The sequence below is a fragment of the Candoia aspera genome, chromosome 5 (assembly GCF_035149785.1).
Source record: "Candoia aspera isolate rCanAsp1 chromosome 5, rCanAsp1.hap2, whole genome shotgun sequence".
Classification (NCBI taxonomy): Eukaryota; Metazoa; Chordata; class Lepidosauria; order Squamata; family Boidae; genus Candoia; species Candoia aspera.
In genome coordinates this window covers 106,859,760-106,875,321 of record NC_086157.1, presented here as the reverse complement: position 1 = coordinate 106,875,321, position 15,562 = coordinate 106,859,760, and the positions used below count along the sequence as shown (strand labels likewise).

At 40.7% G+C, this 15,562-nt stretch overlaps 1 protein-coding gene across 1 annotated transcript in view; it reads left to right on the top strand.

Moving 5' to 3' along the window:
* The window catches only part of GRM5 (glutamate metabotropic receptor 5), a gene marked incomplete at its 5' end in the record, with an annotated part of 241,551 nt that overhangs the window by 204,083 nt on the left and 21,906 nt on the right, over positions 1-15,562 (top strand). Inside the window, one exon of the mRNA XM_063305907.1 lies at positions 5,329-6,268. Within this exon, the coding sequence (XP_063161977.1) occupies positions 5,329-6,268 (940 nt within the window). The remainder of the gene's footprint in view (positions 1-5,328; positions 6,269-15,562) is intronic.

The window sequence follows — 15,562 nt, the reverse complement described above, 5'->3', positions numbered from 1 at the left end:
GCTATTACAAAACCACACATTTGGAAATACTTTTTTTTTCCTTTCCAAGCCAAGCTCATCCTATGGCCTTTGATGATGTATTGTACCCCAACAATCATGCGCAGGGTGATCTTAAACATAATGGACTGTGCTGGAAACAAAGGGCTGAGCCCTAAGGCTTCTTTCCTCCGATGGATGGAAGAATCATTTTGTTAAAAGAAGTGTCTTTTCATCAGTGGCAGTTTCTGCTATCAGAAGAAGGAAAAGCGTTGGGAAAGACTTGGAAACATTTTCTAGAATGAACTGGTTAAGCATACCAAGAAACTTTTGTTTTTCAAATTAACATAAAGTTTCTTTATATACTGTAGTACCTCGATCCTTTAGTTCAGTATAGTTCCTAGGCTACAGATTATAGCTCCTAGAATACAGATAGACTATAGTTCCTAGACCAGAAATAAAGTTCCTTCAGTGCAAATTAAGTACTTATTTATCTTTTCTGCTGCAATACATCCATTATTGCTATGTCTTGCAAGTTAAAAACAGTTAACATGTGCAACTCCTTACCTATCTCAAAGTTATTACCCCCAGCCAAATCTAGTTTTTAGTCTTACACTGTCCCCTTCATAGTTTTCCCTCCAGTGCCCCTTGAAAAATGCATGGGAAAAAATGAATAATTCTAGCAATCGGCAATTAGAATTCACATTCTGCATGAAGCTTCAGCTTCTGGCTATCACATAAGTTATGAATCAGTATTCTGTGCCACCCTGTTGGCTCCTCCAAAACTTTTTAAAACAATAGGGTAACATAAAATTATATTTCCATGAAAAATTAAAACGATTCTCACTATTGGGAAAAATAGAATATCAGATTGCTTTCGTGTTTCCCAACCTGGTGCTGCTGAGATGTGTCAGACTAATTTTCCATGCTGACCATGGGGAACATTATGTTTCAGCTAAGATGGTGGCCTTCAGGCATGCATAGGCATATACTATCTGGGTGATAAATATCAGGATAATTCCTGATATTAGGGATGTTGTTGTTTATTCATTCAGTCGCTTCCGACTCTTCGTGACTTCATGGACCAGCCCACGCCAGAGCTTCCTGTCGGTCGTCAACACCCCCAGCTCCCCCAGGGACGAGTCCGTCACCTCTAGAATATCATCCATCCACCTTGCCCTTGGTTGGCCCCTCTTCCATTTGCCCTCCACTCTTCCTAGCATCAGCATCTTCTCCAGGGTGTCCTGTCTTCTCATTGTGTGGCAAACTCTAAATCTAAATCTGTGTGGCTATTTGCAGCTCAGATATAATATACCAAGGCATGCAGAGTTTATATTTAGGATTTTAAAATCCTTAGTCAAGGCAGCTGTTTTCTAGAACTAGAAATGACTAGGATTAGATGCATCTTACAATACTTCCATACCAAAATCTAGTCCTAGAACCCCTAAGGTCCATTTCAGCTATTGCTGAGCAGAAACAAATGATCCTAAACTGTTTCTTACCACTTCTTACTCATTCTGGTGAAAGAGAATTTGCTTTCAAAATTTATTTCAAAGGAGAAGAGAATTTCAGTGAAGTTTTCAAAGGTGGTATGTAGAATTCTTGCACATTTAATTGCAGGATGTCATGCTTTTAGTGACTGATAGGTAGTGATTCAAGGATGCAGATCTCTGATAAGTAACTTTATCACAACAACTAGGGAAGCCATAAAGAAAGAATTCTGGCAGCTGCAGGTATTAAACGCAAGCCCTGTTGATATTCAATTCAAGGTTTAATTATTGCACCTCTTTCTCCTACCTGCATGGTACAATGACTCAAGACCTTTCAGTTTAGAAGGAATTACCATCTTTTTATCATAATAAGTTTATCTGATTGCTTCTGACTTTGCCAGCACTAGCTCTCCCAGAAGGTGGCCAGGAGATATCTGTAAAAACCCTATCTTTCATTGTACAATCATCTGTTTGGTCATCTGCAGCTTCCCTGTCTTCCCACATTCTTATTAAAGCTCAAAGAAAGTTATAATGAGGAAGCTCTAGCCACTGGGCTTTTTCAGATTGAGAAAAGTGAATAACTACAGCAGCTTCGGAGTGATACATAAGATAAAACAATGTCAACATTAACTGTCTTTGACCTTTCCAACAATCAGGTTAGCTCCAAAACGTCACCAAGGGAAATTCAAAAGCATCTATCAAGTGCCCTGAGAATAATGTAGAAAAAGCAAAGCCTTTTTCATAGGGAAAGAAAACATCTGAGAAATTGCATTGCAAGGCACATTTAAGGACAGCATAAATGTCAACAGTTTATTCTAGGAAGTGAGAAACGAGTCATCTGGTGCCATATGTGAGGACTTTAAAATTTAAATATATTACTACTGCAGTTGCTTGATTAATCAGCTGGAAAGCTAAAGGGATTACCCTTTCCATAAGCCTACAAAGGGGGAGAGGGTGGAAGCTAAATATTAATGTGGAATATGATAATTATGACAAGGTTAATTTACAAAGTATGTGTTAGTTATGACTAAAAGGAAGGATGGCTGACATGTAAGTATAAATTACAAAGGAAACTATAATCAAATGGAATGTGAGGGCCTAAGACTTCTTCAGTTAGCTTAATGTTTGGCAAATGATAAATGGATTAACTTTGGGAAAAACCAATATCAATCAATTTCTCAGGACTCATCAAAGCACTCTGAGAGGCCAAAATTGGGGCAACTACAAGATTTAGAACAGTCATCAAATGCCAGCCTTATTTATTTATTTATTTATTTATTTATTTATTTATTTATTTATTTATTTATTTATTTATTTATCTATCAAATTTATCACCACCCATCTCCCAAAAGGGACTCTGTGTGGTTTACAATAAAACATAAATAAGAGAAATATAAAACTATAAAATGCTATAATATATAATAAAAAATATATAATAAGAACCCAATGGCTAAAAGTTCTCTATGATTCGCAAGCAAAGTGGGGTCCTTCTAAGAGACTAGCCATCCCCAGGAATGACTACTCTCCCTCCCGCCCCAGGCATGATGACAGAACCAGGTTTCCTAAATTCCAGGAGGGAGGGAGCCAATCTCACTTCCTGGGGAAGGATATTCCAAAGGGCAGGGACTGTTGCCAAGAAGCCCCACCTCCTGGACCCCCACCAGATGGAGTTCTCTTACAGATGGGGTCCATAGCATGCCCTCTCTGCATGACCGGGTGGGATGAGTTGATATGATAGGGATGAGACGGTTCCTTAGGTAACCTTATCAGTAACAGTTCAGGAGCTTCTGGCAAGATAAGCAGCCCAGAAGAATGGTATTGGACTAGGAGATCTATATTAGGCTAGAGAAGAGGTAAATTGTTCCAGTAAGATATTTGTCGGAAGGATAATGGAATTGTGGCTGGAAAAATGTCTGGTCATCTAATGTTGTTGCAGGAACTTCATCCACTAAAATGGAATAGAAACAAAGAGTCTCCCTCCCTCCCTCCTTCCCTCCCTCCCTTCCTTTCTTGCCTTCAAGTTAGTCTTGACTCCTGGTGACTGCCTGGACAAGTCCCTGCAATTTTCTTGGCAAGGTTTTTCAGAAGTGGCTTGCCATTGCCTCCTTCCTAAGACTGAGTGACTTGCTGTCAGGCCTAGCCCAAGAATGACAAGAAGCAATCCAGCCAAAGTTCAGTTCTTTATTTGCTTACACAGTATAGACAGAATCTTGCCAGACTAAACCTGTACTACTCTAACCTAAAGGATATAACCTGGGAGATTCTAGGGCATGGCTATTCTGAATCTCTTCCTCTTTCCACCGTCCAGCTCCAGGCTGTGATGTCTCTTGTCTTGCCCTCCTCCTTGGAAGGTGCTCCCTCCTTCCTGAGAACCAGCTGCATTACTGTAGTCCATTACACTGGCCCAAGGTCACCCAACTAGCCTCATGCCTAAGGCAAAAGTAGAACTCAGAGTTTCCCAGTTTCTAGCCTGGTGCCTTAACCACTACACCAAACTGGCTCCTTTACCAAAATAATTCCATTAAGAATATGAAGCCTTGATGAATATGGCAAAATCTGTCTTGTAGACCTATCATCTACAGGTTGTCTCCACCCTTTTTGTAAGTCATGAATGGGCAACCATTTTGCAGTCAAAGCTGACAAGTGGGTGTCTTTTCTTTGTAAAGAGAAAGCCTCTCTTGATTTTGAGTTCTGCTTCTGATGACTTCGTGGATATGTCCATATTCTTTTCTTGACAACAGTATGGAAGTGGTTTGACTTTGCCTTGTTCTATGAACTTTTTCAACTTCCCAATCAAGCCAACAGCTCTGGTATTCCCAAGTGGTTCCTATGCATGTAAAAACCAAGCCTGACCGTACTTATCTTCCAAGGTCAGCAAGGGCTGGGTGGTTGTTGCTACTCACAGAGACTTTAAAGACTTATATTTGGGGAAAGGTCTGTAGGTACCACAGGAACATGTTATGGTGACACCAGAGAGTTGGAGTCAGAATTTTAGCCCCATCACCCTTTTCCACGTCACCCTTAAAAACTAAATTAGTCGTGTTATGCCAATCTGAGACATCAACATTGATTATGTTTTAAAAATAATGCCACTGAAAGTGAGTGATCTGCTTCCAAACTTCAGCTGTACATATTTGGGACTAACTTTCAGAGGGTGCGGATTTCCTAGGCCCAGTTTTGTTCCGCCACCAGCCCTTCTGGAAGCGATTTTTGTAAGTTGTTTTTTATTATTATTATTATTATTGCTTTTTTAGTGCAAGAAATTGTCAAGACAAAAATGAAAAAAACTCTATAATTAAAACAATAAGTGAAGTACAAATCAAAGAAAAAGAAAAAGAAAGAAACTCAGGGGGTTTTCTATCCAGAACAAAATCAGTACATCTGTCAGGGAGAACTTTTTAATATGGCTAAGAAGTGGTGACCAAATTTAAATAAGTAAAGTCTCCCTTGAGTCCAAATCAACTCCTAGTGATTTCATTAACATACTCATGTAGTTTTCTTGGCAACGGTACAGAAAAAGTTTGCTACTGCCTTTTTCTAGGATATTATCTCAACTTCCCAGTCAGTTCTTCTACTTCAGTATTTACCTGAATACTTCCCAACTAAGCCTCCCAACTAAGTATTAACCAAGTCCAACTCTGCTTAATTCTGAGCCCAGGTAACTAATTTAGAACCTACCACCTGCTCAGACAAATTTAAATAAACCTATGTTTAATTGCTCGATTGACTGAAGAAAGATTGCAGGAGAAGGAGCAGTGATTTCGTTTTCCATAAGCAACGTATCAAGGAACAGGTGTCTACTTGCCTTAGCCGGGGCTTAAAAAATAAGTAATATTGTCTTTTTTATTCCTCTCCATACCAGGCTGCGATTTAATCCCAGTTGAGTATCTACGATGGGGTGACCCAGAACCTATTGCTGCAGTGGTTTTTGCCTGCTTGGGTCTCCTGGCTACCTTATTTGTCACTGCCATATTCATCATGTACCGTGACACGCCGGTGGTCAAATCCTCTAGCCGAGAGCTCTGTTACATCATCTTGGCTGGAATATTTTTGGGTTACCTGTGTACCTTCTGCCTCATCGCAAAGCCCCAGCAGATCTACTGTTACCTTCAAAGGATTGGCATTGGTCTCTCCCCAGCGATGAGCTACTCAGCTCTAGTGACAAAGACAAACCGCATTGCAAGAATTCTGGCTGGGAGCAAGAAGAAGATCTGCACCAAGAAGCCACGGTTCATGAGTGCTTGTGCCCAGCTGGTCATCGCTTTCATCTTGATTTGTGTTCAGCTTGGCATCATCATTGCCCTGTTCATTATGGAGCCCCCAGATATAAAGCATGATTACCCAAGCATTCGAGAAGTATACCTGATATGCAACACCACCAACCTGGGGGTTGTGACCCCTCTTGGATACAATGGTTTACTCATCCTAAGCTGTACCTTTTATGCATTCAAGACCAGAAATGTCCCTGCAAATTTCAACGAGGCCAAATACATTGCCTTTACCATGTACACCACGTGCATCATCTGGCTGGCCTTTGTGCCAATTTATTTTGGAAGCAACTATAAAATTATCACCATGTGCTTTTCAGTAAGCCTGAGTGCCACTGTGGCACTCGGCTGCATGTTCGTACCAAAGGTGTACATCATTCTTGCCAAGCCAGAGAGGAATGTACGCAGCGCATTCACCACGTCGACTGTGGTTCGCATGCATGTTGGAGATGGAAAGCCTTCTTCTGCAACCAGCCGTTCAAGCAGTTTGGTCAACCTGTGGAAAAGAAGGGGGTCATCTGGAGAAACTCTGAGGTAATCCTTGCTTTAGTGGATGTTTATGTGATAGGTGGGGAAAGAGAAGAGGAAAGATGCTGATTTAAAAATTATTATTTCTACAGTGCCATACATTTCACAGATACATTTTGGAACATTATCACACACTTCTGTCTCAGGATTCAGAATCCTTCTTTGCACTGGCCTGCAATACAGAAAAATATTTAAGCATCCATATTCTGAATTAGTCTTACAATTATTTTATCTAACTAGATCCAGATTGTCTTATTCAGTCTGGTACTCTCCAGATTTATTGGCATAGCAGTATTCTAAATTTTAGGAATCCCAATACTCAGAGGGTACTGACGAGGGAAAATGATGTAAATCTAGTCTCTTGCTTTTCCTTTTCTTCCATTTCTCCCTCTCCACTTTTCTATTTTTGACAAGCTTTCTTCTTCTCTCCATATAAGTGATGCAACGTATCCTAGGACATATTTATTTATTTATATTATTCACATTTCTATCACTGCCCATCTCCCCCCAAAAAGGGGACTCTGGGCAGTTTACAATAAAATTCACCTTAAAACCTCAGTGTCATAAAATCACCAAGTCAACACCTACAATACTAAAATAATAAATAAATATAAATATGGAATCCAAGTGGGAAATTTCCATTCAGTAGGGAGAACTCTACATCACCAGCCACCCCCAGGAAGAGCTATTGCCCTTCCCATCCCAGGCGAGGCGGCAGAACCAGGTCTTCAAACCCTTCCAGAAGGTCAGGGGCGAAGGGGCCTGCCTCACCTCGGGGGGCAGAATGTTCCACAGGGCGGGTCCCACTGCAGAGAAGGCCCGCCTCCTGGACCCCACCAGATGAAATTCTCTTACAGACGGGGTCTGCGACATGCCCTCTCTGCATGATCAGGTGGGGCTGGTCAATGTTATGGGGATGAGACGGTCCCTCAGGTAACCTGGCCCCATGCCATGTAGGGCTTTAAAGGTGATAACCAACACCTTGAATTGGACCCAGAAGCAAACTGGAACCCAATGCAGCTCATGCAGTAAAGGTGTTACATGTGCTGATCTTGGAGCATTCATCACTGTTCGCATGGTTGTAGCCTGAACATGGATCTTGACCTACACATTGGAAGCAAATGGTTTGGTATTACTTAAAGTAGCTAATGTAATAGTGGTGTATTCAGAAGACCATTTTTCAATGTTAACTTATCATAGAATATATGCAGTTTCTTAAACTGATGGTCAGGCTTCCTGTATATCTTTTCCTTGCATTGTGGGAATCAGTCCTTCCTAATGCAGACTCCCCCAGCTATGCTATATACAGTGTATTTCATATATGCCATGAGTGGGTTATAACTCAATAGAAGAAAAAATCCATGTGGTTAGCCCCCTTTTATCTTTGGATGTAGAGGGTTCTAGGTGCCCACAAAATGAGCCTTTGTGAGCAAAATCTTACCATGCATTAGGAGCAAGTACACACACATGCGCGCACACGCACGCACACCTTTGGGGACCTGTTGAGTCAACTGCATGTATGCCAGGAAAAAAAAAACAAGAGCTTGGCTACAACAAGAAATGCAGATTGCTTCCTCTTCCCTTTGAAGCTATTAATCCAAAATTCATTTCTCTCTGCTGATTGTCAAACTCACTGTGGGCTTACTGTATATCTCAGCAGAGTGAAAAGACAACATAATTGCTTCGTAACTAGAAATTAATCATTCACCATTCAGTAGATAGGATCATTAGTTGCTATTTTTGGAATTTCCATGAGTGTTTTCCAAGTGATTCAATTACTATAAATTTTACTCTTGATATGTCATTCCTGCCTCCTCTTTGCTTTACTTTCTTTGCCTGCCATTACTTATTCTGCTAATTTACTCTCAGCTGTACTTTAAGCATCCCTATGATGCAATTGTTTCCTGTGGCCCTGCAGCTTCCATGCTTGTTACTCATCACCCTAGTGTCAATGACTGAAGCTAAATCTTTGGTGGCCTCCTTATTCCTAATTAAGGAGAAGCAAGAATAATAAAGAAGGAAGGCAAGGAAATGCAGCCGTGGTAGTGCCTTGGGTGGGGTGACCTTTGTCAATGAAACAGAGAGCATTAACGCAAAAGCAATGACGAATTTCAGTAGGGTCTGTCATGCCGACAGGGTCATTAGCCAGCAAGGAACAAATGATCTTCCCCATTCAGGGGAACCCTTCAGAAGCAATTGTGTACCATTCCAACTAGAGAACATAGCCATTCTATTATCTGAAGTACTCAGCAGTTTATATCTGCATAGCCTCTGCAGTTTCTCAGTCATAGTAGAGAACATACAGCTTCAGTAAAGGAGCAACGAGAGGAAACATACCAGCCAAATAGGCAGAAAATAAGGGGAAAAAATGCTGCGAGAAAAAAAAAGTCTTTATTATACCAAAGTCCCACTTCATTTCAAGGGAACACACCTTCATCAGGGGAATGGTATGAATCAAATAGCTTTGATTTTTTTTTTCCGTCATACCAATTTTCCCTTTATTTTCCATGGCTTCAGAAAAAGCCAGACATTCTGTAAACCTAGTCAGACGAAAGCAGAGGTAGACCTGAAGGGTTACCTGGTCATGTTAGTATTTTTGGATCCTCAATCAGCCACAGAGAAGTGCTACAATAGCATCTCTTGCCGTAAGAGTGAATGAAGCCTTGCAACGTATATCTGTGAGCTCTCCAAGGTACTGAAAGCTCTTGGTCTGCCAGCGCCCCAGATCTTTTCATGCTTCTTCCACTTTATGAATGCTCAGTCCATCACTTGCTTTTTAGGAAACCTCAGTCAAACTGCCTCAAAGGAGGGATTTGAAGGAAGAGAGGAATGTGACCACACAGGGCACAGCCAAGTACAAAAGGTATTTTTGGTTTTAGGAATGACAGGGAGATGGAGAGCACAGGATTGCTTCCTGTAGTTGGTAGAGTTAAAATATGACTGACAATGTAGTCATAATGAAATGACCAGAAAGTGAAGGGTAGGGAAACACTGGATGTAGACATGAAAAGAGAAAGATGATGATATTTTCCGACTCCAACTTCCTTATTTCCTGCCCGTTGGCTGTGCTGCCTGAGGCTTAGGGGACTTATAATCCAAAACATCTGGAGAATATAAATTGCCAATTCTTGTCATAGATGAATAGCATCATGAGAAATGTAATTGTTTACAGAATGCAAAGTGATAGTATCAGAAGGGAATGGGAATTTTAAAGATGTTGGTCCTGAACCATTGCTGCTGCTGAAACTCTCTGCTTTGTAAAACTTGCTTATTAATTATTTTGGAGGTCAAAATAACTTATTGGTTGACTTGGGATTTGCTTATGAGGGGAAATGCCTGAGGTGAAATGTTGGGAACAATGGAGAGAGAATAGCCATGTCCATTTGATCAAACTATGCAAGCCTTGGGCAATATCTTGGCACTCAAACAAAGCTATAGCATTCAGCATCCAAGAATGGTGGTCCAAATGGAATCTATCACAGACTGATTATTCAGCTACAGCAGCAGTTCTGTTGGTTCAAAAAATGTCCATTTTGCACCACAAAAATGTTGCCATGAAACAAACAAACAAACAAACAAACTGAAAACCAAGACTGCCTTCAGGTCTGAGGGGACCCTGCCCAAAACCTATTGTATGGCAACAATAACACTGAACAGTATGAGAAGGCTGTTTCTAGTAACCATTTAAAGTCCCTACAATCTAACAAAGCAAAGCTGTTGTGAGGCATTATGGGAAACCAGCTGATAGCTTGATCTAGCCTCCTTGCCCTGCTAAGATTAATGGTGTGTAGCCTATTGCCCAGATAATGTAAATAGTCTCCAGTCCTTTCTCTGTGGCCTATCAAGCCCCAAGACTGAACTCTTGAAATCATTAGTGCAATGTTCTGCTATTTTTTTTTAAAACAAGATTTAATACATCTATTTTACTGCAACTAAAGCATGTAATAGACAATGCATTCATTTTATTAAAAGCAAAACAAATGGAAGATGGAAAGTGCCCTTAGATTCTGAACCTGCTATGTCTTGCACTCAGTGGCTACAGTACTGGCAAAAATTAAAAAGTGCAGCCCCAGCTGCAAAGAATATGCTTACCTCTGAACCTCTCACTTGTGGGGCAGTTTAGATCTCTAGATCTTTCTAACTGAACTTGCAAGCATTATCCAAACCACTTCCTGCTTACCCAGTTTGCTTCAGATTAAGGGTCTGGATTAAGGGTCTCCATCATCTTTCTCCAACTCTCCTTTACAGAACTAATGAATGGAGCCCAATGCAAGTTAAAGCAGAAGAAAATGTCCCTCAGCTGAGCAGCAGTTGGAATCTTTCTGAGTAACAGTTGTCATCACACAATTTCATGCAATGGCCCAAGTGACACCCTTTACCCCAAATCTAAAACGTGGGAAAAAATGTCCGGTATTATGAGATTTTAGTCTTCACACTCAAGCAAGAACACTAACATGTTGCAAGATTTAGCCATCTTGTAAGAGTTCAGCCTTTGTGAAAAAGAAGAATTCGGGGACCCCATGAATAACTTTGGCTAGGATGCATCAAAGGCGGGACACTGGGCTTGGTTTTAAGGCTAGCATCAGAAATATAATCTCTCAAAATATGGGGCAGAGGTGTTGTCCAGCAGCTATGCTACACAGCTGTCAGAAAATCTTTCCAAGGTGCAGTGCTAGAAAACATTGCATTGTATTCCTAGTGGTCAAAGCACTAATTCTTAGAATCCCTATAATAGCATGAAGTCCTCCACTGAAATCAAATTCCATAGATGGTCTTGGAAAATCTAGGAACACGGACCCACTGTTTATCAACTGGTAGCAAATGACTTGTCCCAAAGATAAATTGTATCTCTAAGTTGTGTTTGGCAGCTGGCTCACAAATCTATTCAAGCCAATCATGAAGTGACTGGAAGCCATAACAAAACAATGCAGAAAAAAAATTTGAATTGGAATGAAGTTATATATAGATAGTACAGAGTGTTGTAAAGGAGTGAGTCATGCCAGTTCTTAAAGAAACCTGCTGTTTAAGTCATACCAGCAGGTCACAGAGGCCCCCCTATCATTAATGCTGTGCTCTTCTGATGTTAATTGATGGCACTGCCAAGCTGCAGCAGAAGATTGTCAAACAGATGAGGCCAGGGCTCTGAACAAAACTTTGCCAGTTGCCAGCTTCAAAGCGAAGGTGAACAAAAGCAGAACATAATACGCCTGTGCAGAGTTATATATTTACTTACTTGTGTTGCGTGGGTTGCTGTTTCCTACAAGTACCTTCTAACATGTTCTAGGCCAGCCAGAAAGGCTAGATACTGGCTCAGAGCAAAGGCAGTTAGTCTCTGGGCCTACCAAGCCACCTATCTACATGGTTATGAGAAAACTGAGCAGTGAAAGCCCACAGCAGCATTTCCCATTTGTAAATGATTTGATTACTGTGCTGCCCTCACAAAAGCTCAAGGATTGGTAAAAACGGGACGGGTCCATTAACCACGATGAAGAACATTGTTTGTTCTGTTCAGTATGCAGATTCTGTAATAGTTGGTATGGGACAGAAAGCAATTCTCCTCTGAAGTCCCAGAGCAAAAGTTGCTTTTAGTCCTACATCAGACAAAACCAAGATTTTTGAGGAAATATCATAATCTCTTATATCTTCAGCACCAACACAGTGGACCAAAAGAGTTTTGAGAATAGGAGAGAATAGGTGAATACTATATATAGTTTTATATATATATATATATATATATATATATATATATATATATATATATATATACACATACACACACACACACATACACACCTACATACATACATACACACACACTATATCTGTATATATGTGTATGTATGTATGTATGTATGTGTGTGTGTGTATATATATATATATATATTGTGTGTGTGTGTGTGTGTATGTGTATGTGTATGTATGTATGTGTGTGTGTGTGTGACATGAACTAAGAGAGTCATGAACTAAGAGATTCATGCCAGCTCAGATGTCACCTGGATTAACAAGGTCCACGCCAGATGTTGGGGAACCAGGAGAATCTGACGTTAAGTGGGCTACTGGAACAAACCATACATGGGCGAGACAAGAGAACCTGGAATTGATGGAATGCTACTACATCAGTAGATCTAATGAGAGGGGAGATATGAAACATATGAGGGAACTATGGATGGACAGAAGACCTGCATCCACCCTAATGGAGAAACAGCTAGTTACCCTTCAACATAGTGAAGAGGAAGCTGCTCTCACAACTTGAGATAGACCAGCTACACATTATATCCCAAACTCAAGAAGACCTGGAAGAACAACTGGAGGTGCAGCCAACACCAGAAGCTGGAACATCACTGCCACCCCTTCCATTACAGAGCACAGCAGAGTACCAGGGCTTGAAGGAGGAATTAGAGAGGATGTGGAAAGTGAAGGCCAAAGTGGTCCCAGTGGCGGTAGGGGCACTTGGGCTGTGACTCCCAAGCTGGGAGACCGGCTCCAACAGATCCCAGGAGCAACATCAGAGCTCTCTGTCCAGAAGAGTGCAGTGCCAGGAACAGCCAAGATACTGCGCAGAACCCTCAAACTCCCAGGCCTCTGGTAGCAGACCCGAGATTGAGGAGGACACATACCAGCCATAGGGGTGAGAAGGGATTTTTTTTTTTTTACATATACACACCAAGGTATAGATGTTAAAATGGTCATAGCAAGGGCAGTCAAACCCCCATCCAAGGATCAAACCAAGAAGAAGAGTATCAGAGATCCAACACAGCCAGTGTGGAGAATAATCAATAGACAGACTGAACATGTTTTAGGAATCCGTATGAATAAACTACAGTAATCCTGACTATTGACAACTCAGGACTACTGTATTCAGGAGTTCGGACTCTAGGGAGTTGTTGATTCAGTAAACAACAATCTCTTTCACTGTTCACGCCAGTAGGACCAACATGCTGATCTATCAGGTTGGTACAGTTTTTTTTCTTTTCCAAAAATAAACATTCTGCTTAAAAAGTCCAAATCCATTTTCATTTGTAGCTTTCATCATAAGTAGAGCTTTTGTATACAGGTTTCCATACTATGTTAGTGAACATGAATTCTCTGAGAACCTTTTTAGGATAAATGTTCCTGTTCACTGTTACATCCATTTCTTTCATGCAGACTTATATTTTCCAAATGCAGGCTTCCCAGTTTTGGTGTAACTACCCCTTTGTATAGACAACTTCCCAAAATATATATTCTTCTTTGTACATAAGTTCCTCAAGCATCTCTTTTTTGACTCTGGATTTTTGTTGAGAGAGGAACAGATGCTGGGACTGCAAATAGTCTGGCAGATTTTGGAAATTTTTCTCCCAGAGAATTTGTACATCTATACTCAGTTCAAGGGTGGAAAGACGAAGAGACAAGACCAATCCAGACTGTATAGAGTGTCTTCCATTCATCAAGAGGTGTGAAGGAAGATTGCCCATGATCTCTGATGATCTCTGCTTTTTCTCTGCATATTAAGGACAATTTGCCATGGATCGGGTGGCTGATATATATAAAATGAGAAGCACTTCTGAAATTATCTTCTATGCCTAAAAGCATTTAATGGACAAGGACAAAGGGGTTCCTATAAAAATAGGATATTGGGATGAGAGCACTCCTGAATCTTCCTTCCCTCTAATGCTCTCTGTTGGTTAAGGGATTCCGTTGCAGGCCCTGAATCAGCCCAGCTGCACCCTCAGGTCATAACTTCTCTGCATTAGGGTAGAAATTAAATTGAATGCATACATTCTAATTTCTGCCACCTGAAAAATGAGTGGACCTCCTGGCACTTTGGGAGCCAGCCCTCCAGCTAGTTAGTTCCTTTTTTTACTGTTCACTTTAAATGCCTATTGCAGGCTTGTTTCTCCTGCTCCTCCTCTTCCTCCTCCTCCTCCTCAAAATCTTAATTCATTAACCTCAGGTTTTTCCCAAATCAGTACTCTAAAGCTCTGTTTCATTATAATTCCCACCATCCTCAATGGATGATGGAAGCTGTAGTCATGCCCAAGGTGGATTTGAAGTGACTATAACTTGATACGCTATGTTAGGTTTTTAATTAAAAAAAAACACATCTTATTAACTTAATAACTCAGGAGCAAATTAATGGTGGTGCGGGGGGGGGGGGACTAGAATTCATGGTCTTCTGGTTTCTAGCCTGGTGCCTTAACCACTACACCGAAATTGGTTCTTTTGTCCACGAAACACCTTGTCCCAAAGAGAGGGATTTGGCAGTGCAGGGAGAGTGAAATTCTTTGTATCTTATTAGAGGTTGGGAAAATAGTTATTTAGAGTACTTTCTGCTGAACCTGCTATAGTTAACACTGCATGTTTTCTCCCCCCCCCCCCAATCAGGTTACTGTTTCCCCTCCCCAAAAAATAATTTGAATGACACTTTGCCATTCAACTCACACCATGATGTATTGAATTCCAGGAGCATTTTAGGAAAGCCATAATTCCAGACTAAAGAACATTCTGCTTCCTGCGACCAGAATCAATCCATCAATACAAACTTAATGGACAAAAATAGCTGATAGTCGCCCACTAGTGTGAAACTGGGGGGAGTGGGGGTGATGCCAGGAGAAGATGCTTCTCCATTGTAGCCCCTGCTTTATGGAATAGTCTTCCAGAGCACCCTAATGACTTTCTGGAAGTTGATCAAAATGGACCCCTGCCAGAGGGCTTTTTAAATTAGTTAATTAACATAGAACCATTTGGATTGCTGACTGTCATTGGGATAATTGTTTTTGTTTTAAATTAATGATAATTTGAAGCAGTTATGATTTAGTAGTTTATGTTGTCACATTGTGGATGTTTTATTTTTGTAAACCAGCTAGGATCACAAGATTGCAATGGTCTAAAAAAGCAAGTAAAAAGAAACAAATAAATACGTTGCTGGTTTCCATTCCCATTGCATTTTCCCCATGATTGTTCCAAAAGATTAAGAGAACAAAAGGAGAAGCCAGGAAAGGGGGAAATTGATTAACATTGCTCACCCCACTCCTCCACTAACTCAGTTTTCCAAAGCTTGGTTTTCACATTATACAGTAGAACTTGTCAAATTCCCAATCAGCAATTTTGGAGTTGTGGAACTTGAAGTCCCAAAAATATTTAGAAGGAAGGTTGGGAAATCTGCTATGATGGATATGTCCTATATGTCCAACTCAGCATCCTGGTCATAAATTCTTTTTAGAGGAATGAGAGCCCCTTGTATATAACGTTGGCATTTTGACCAGAGGTAGTACTTCAATTTCACTGATAGGGAATAATTAGTTTCTGGTCCCCTGGAAA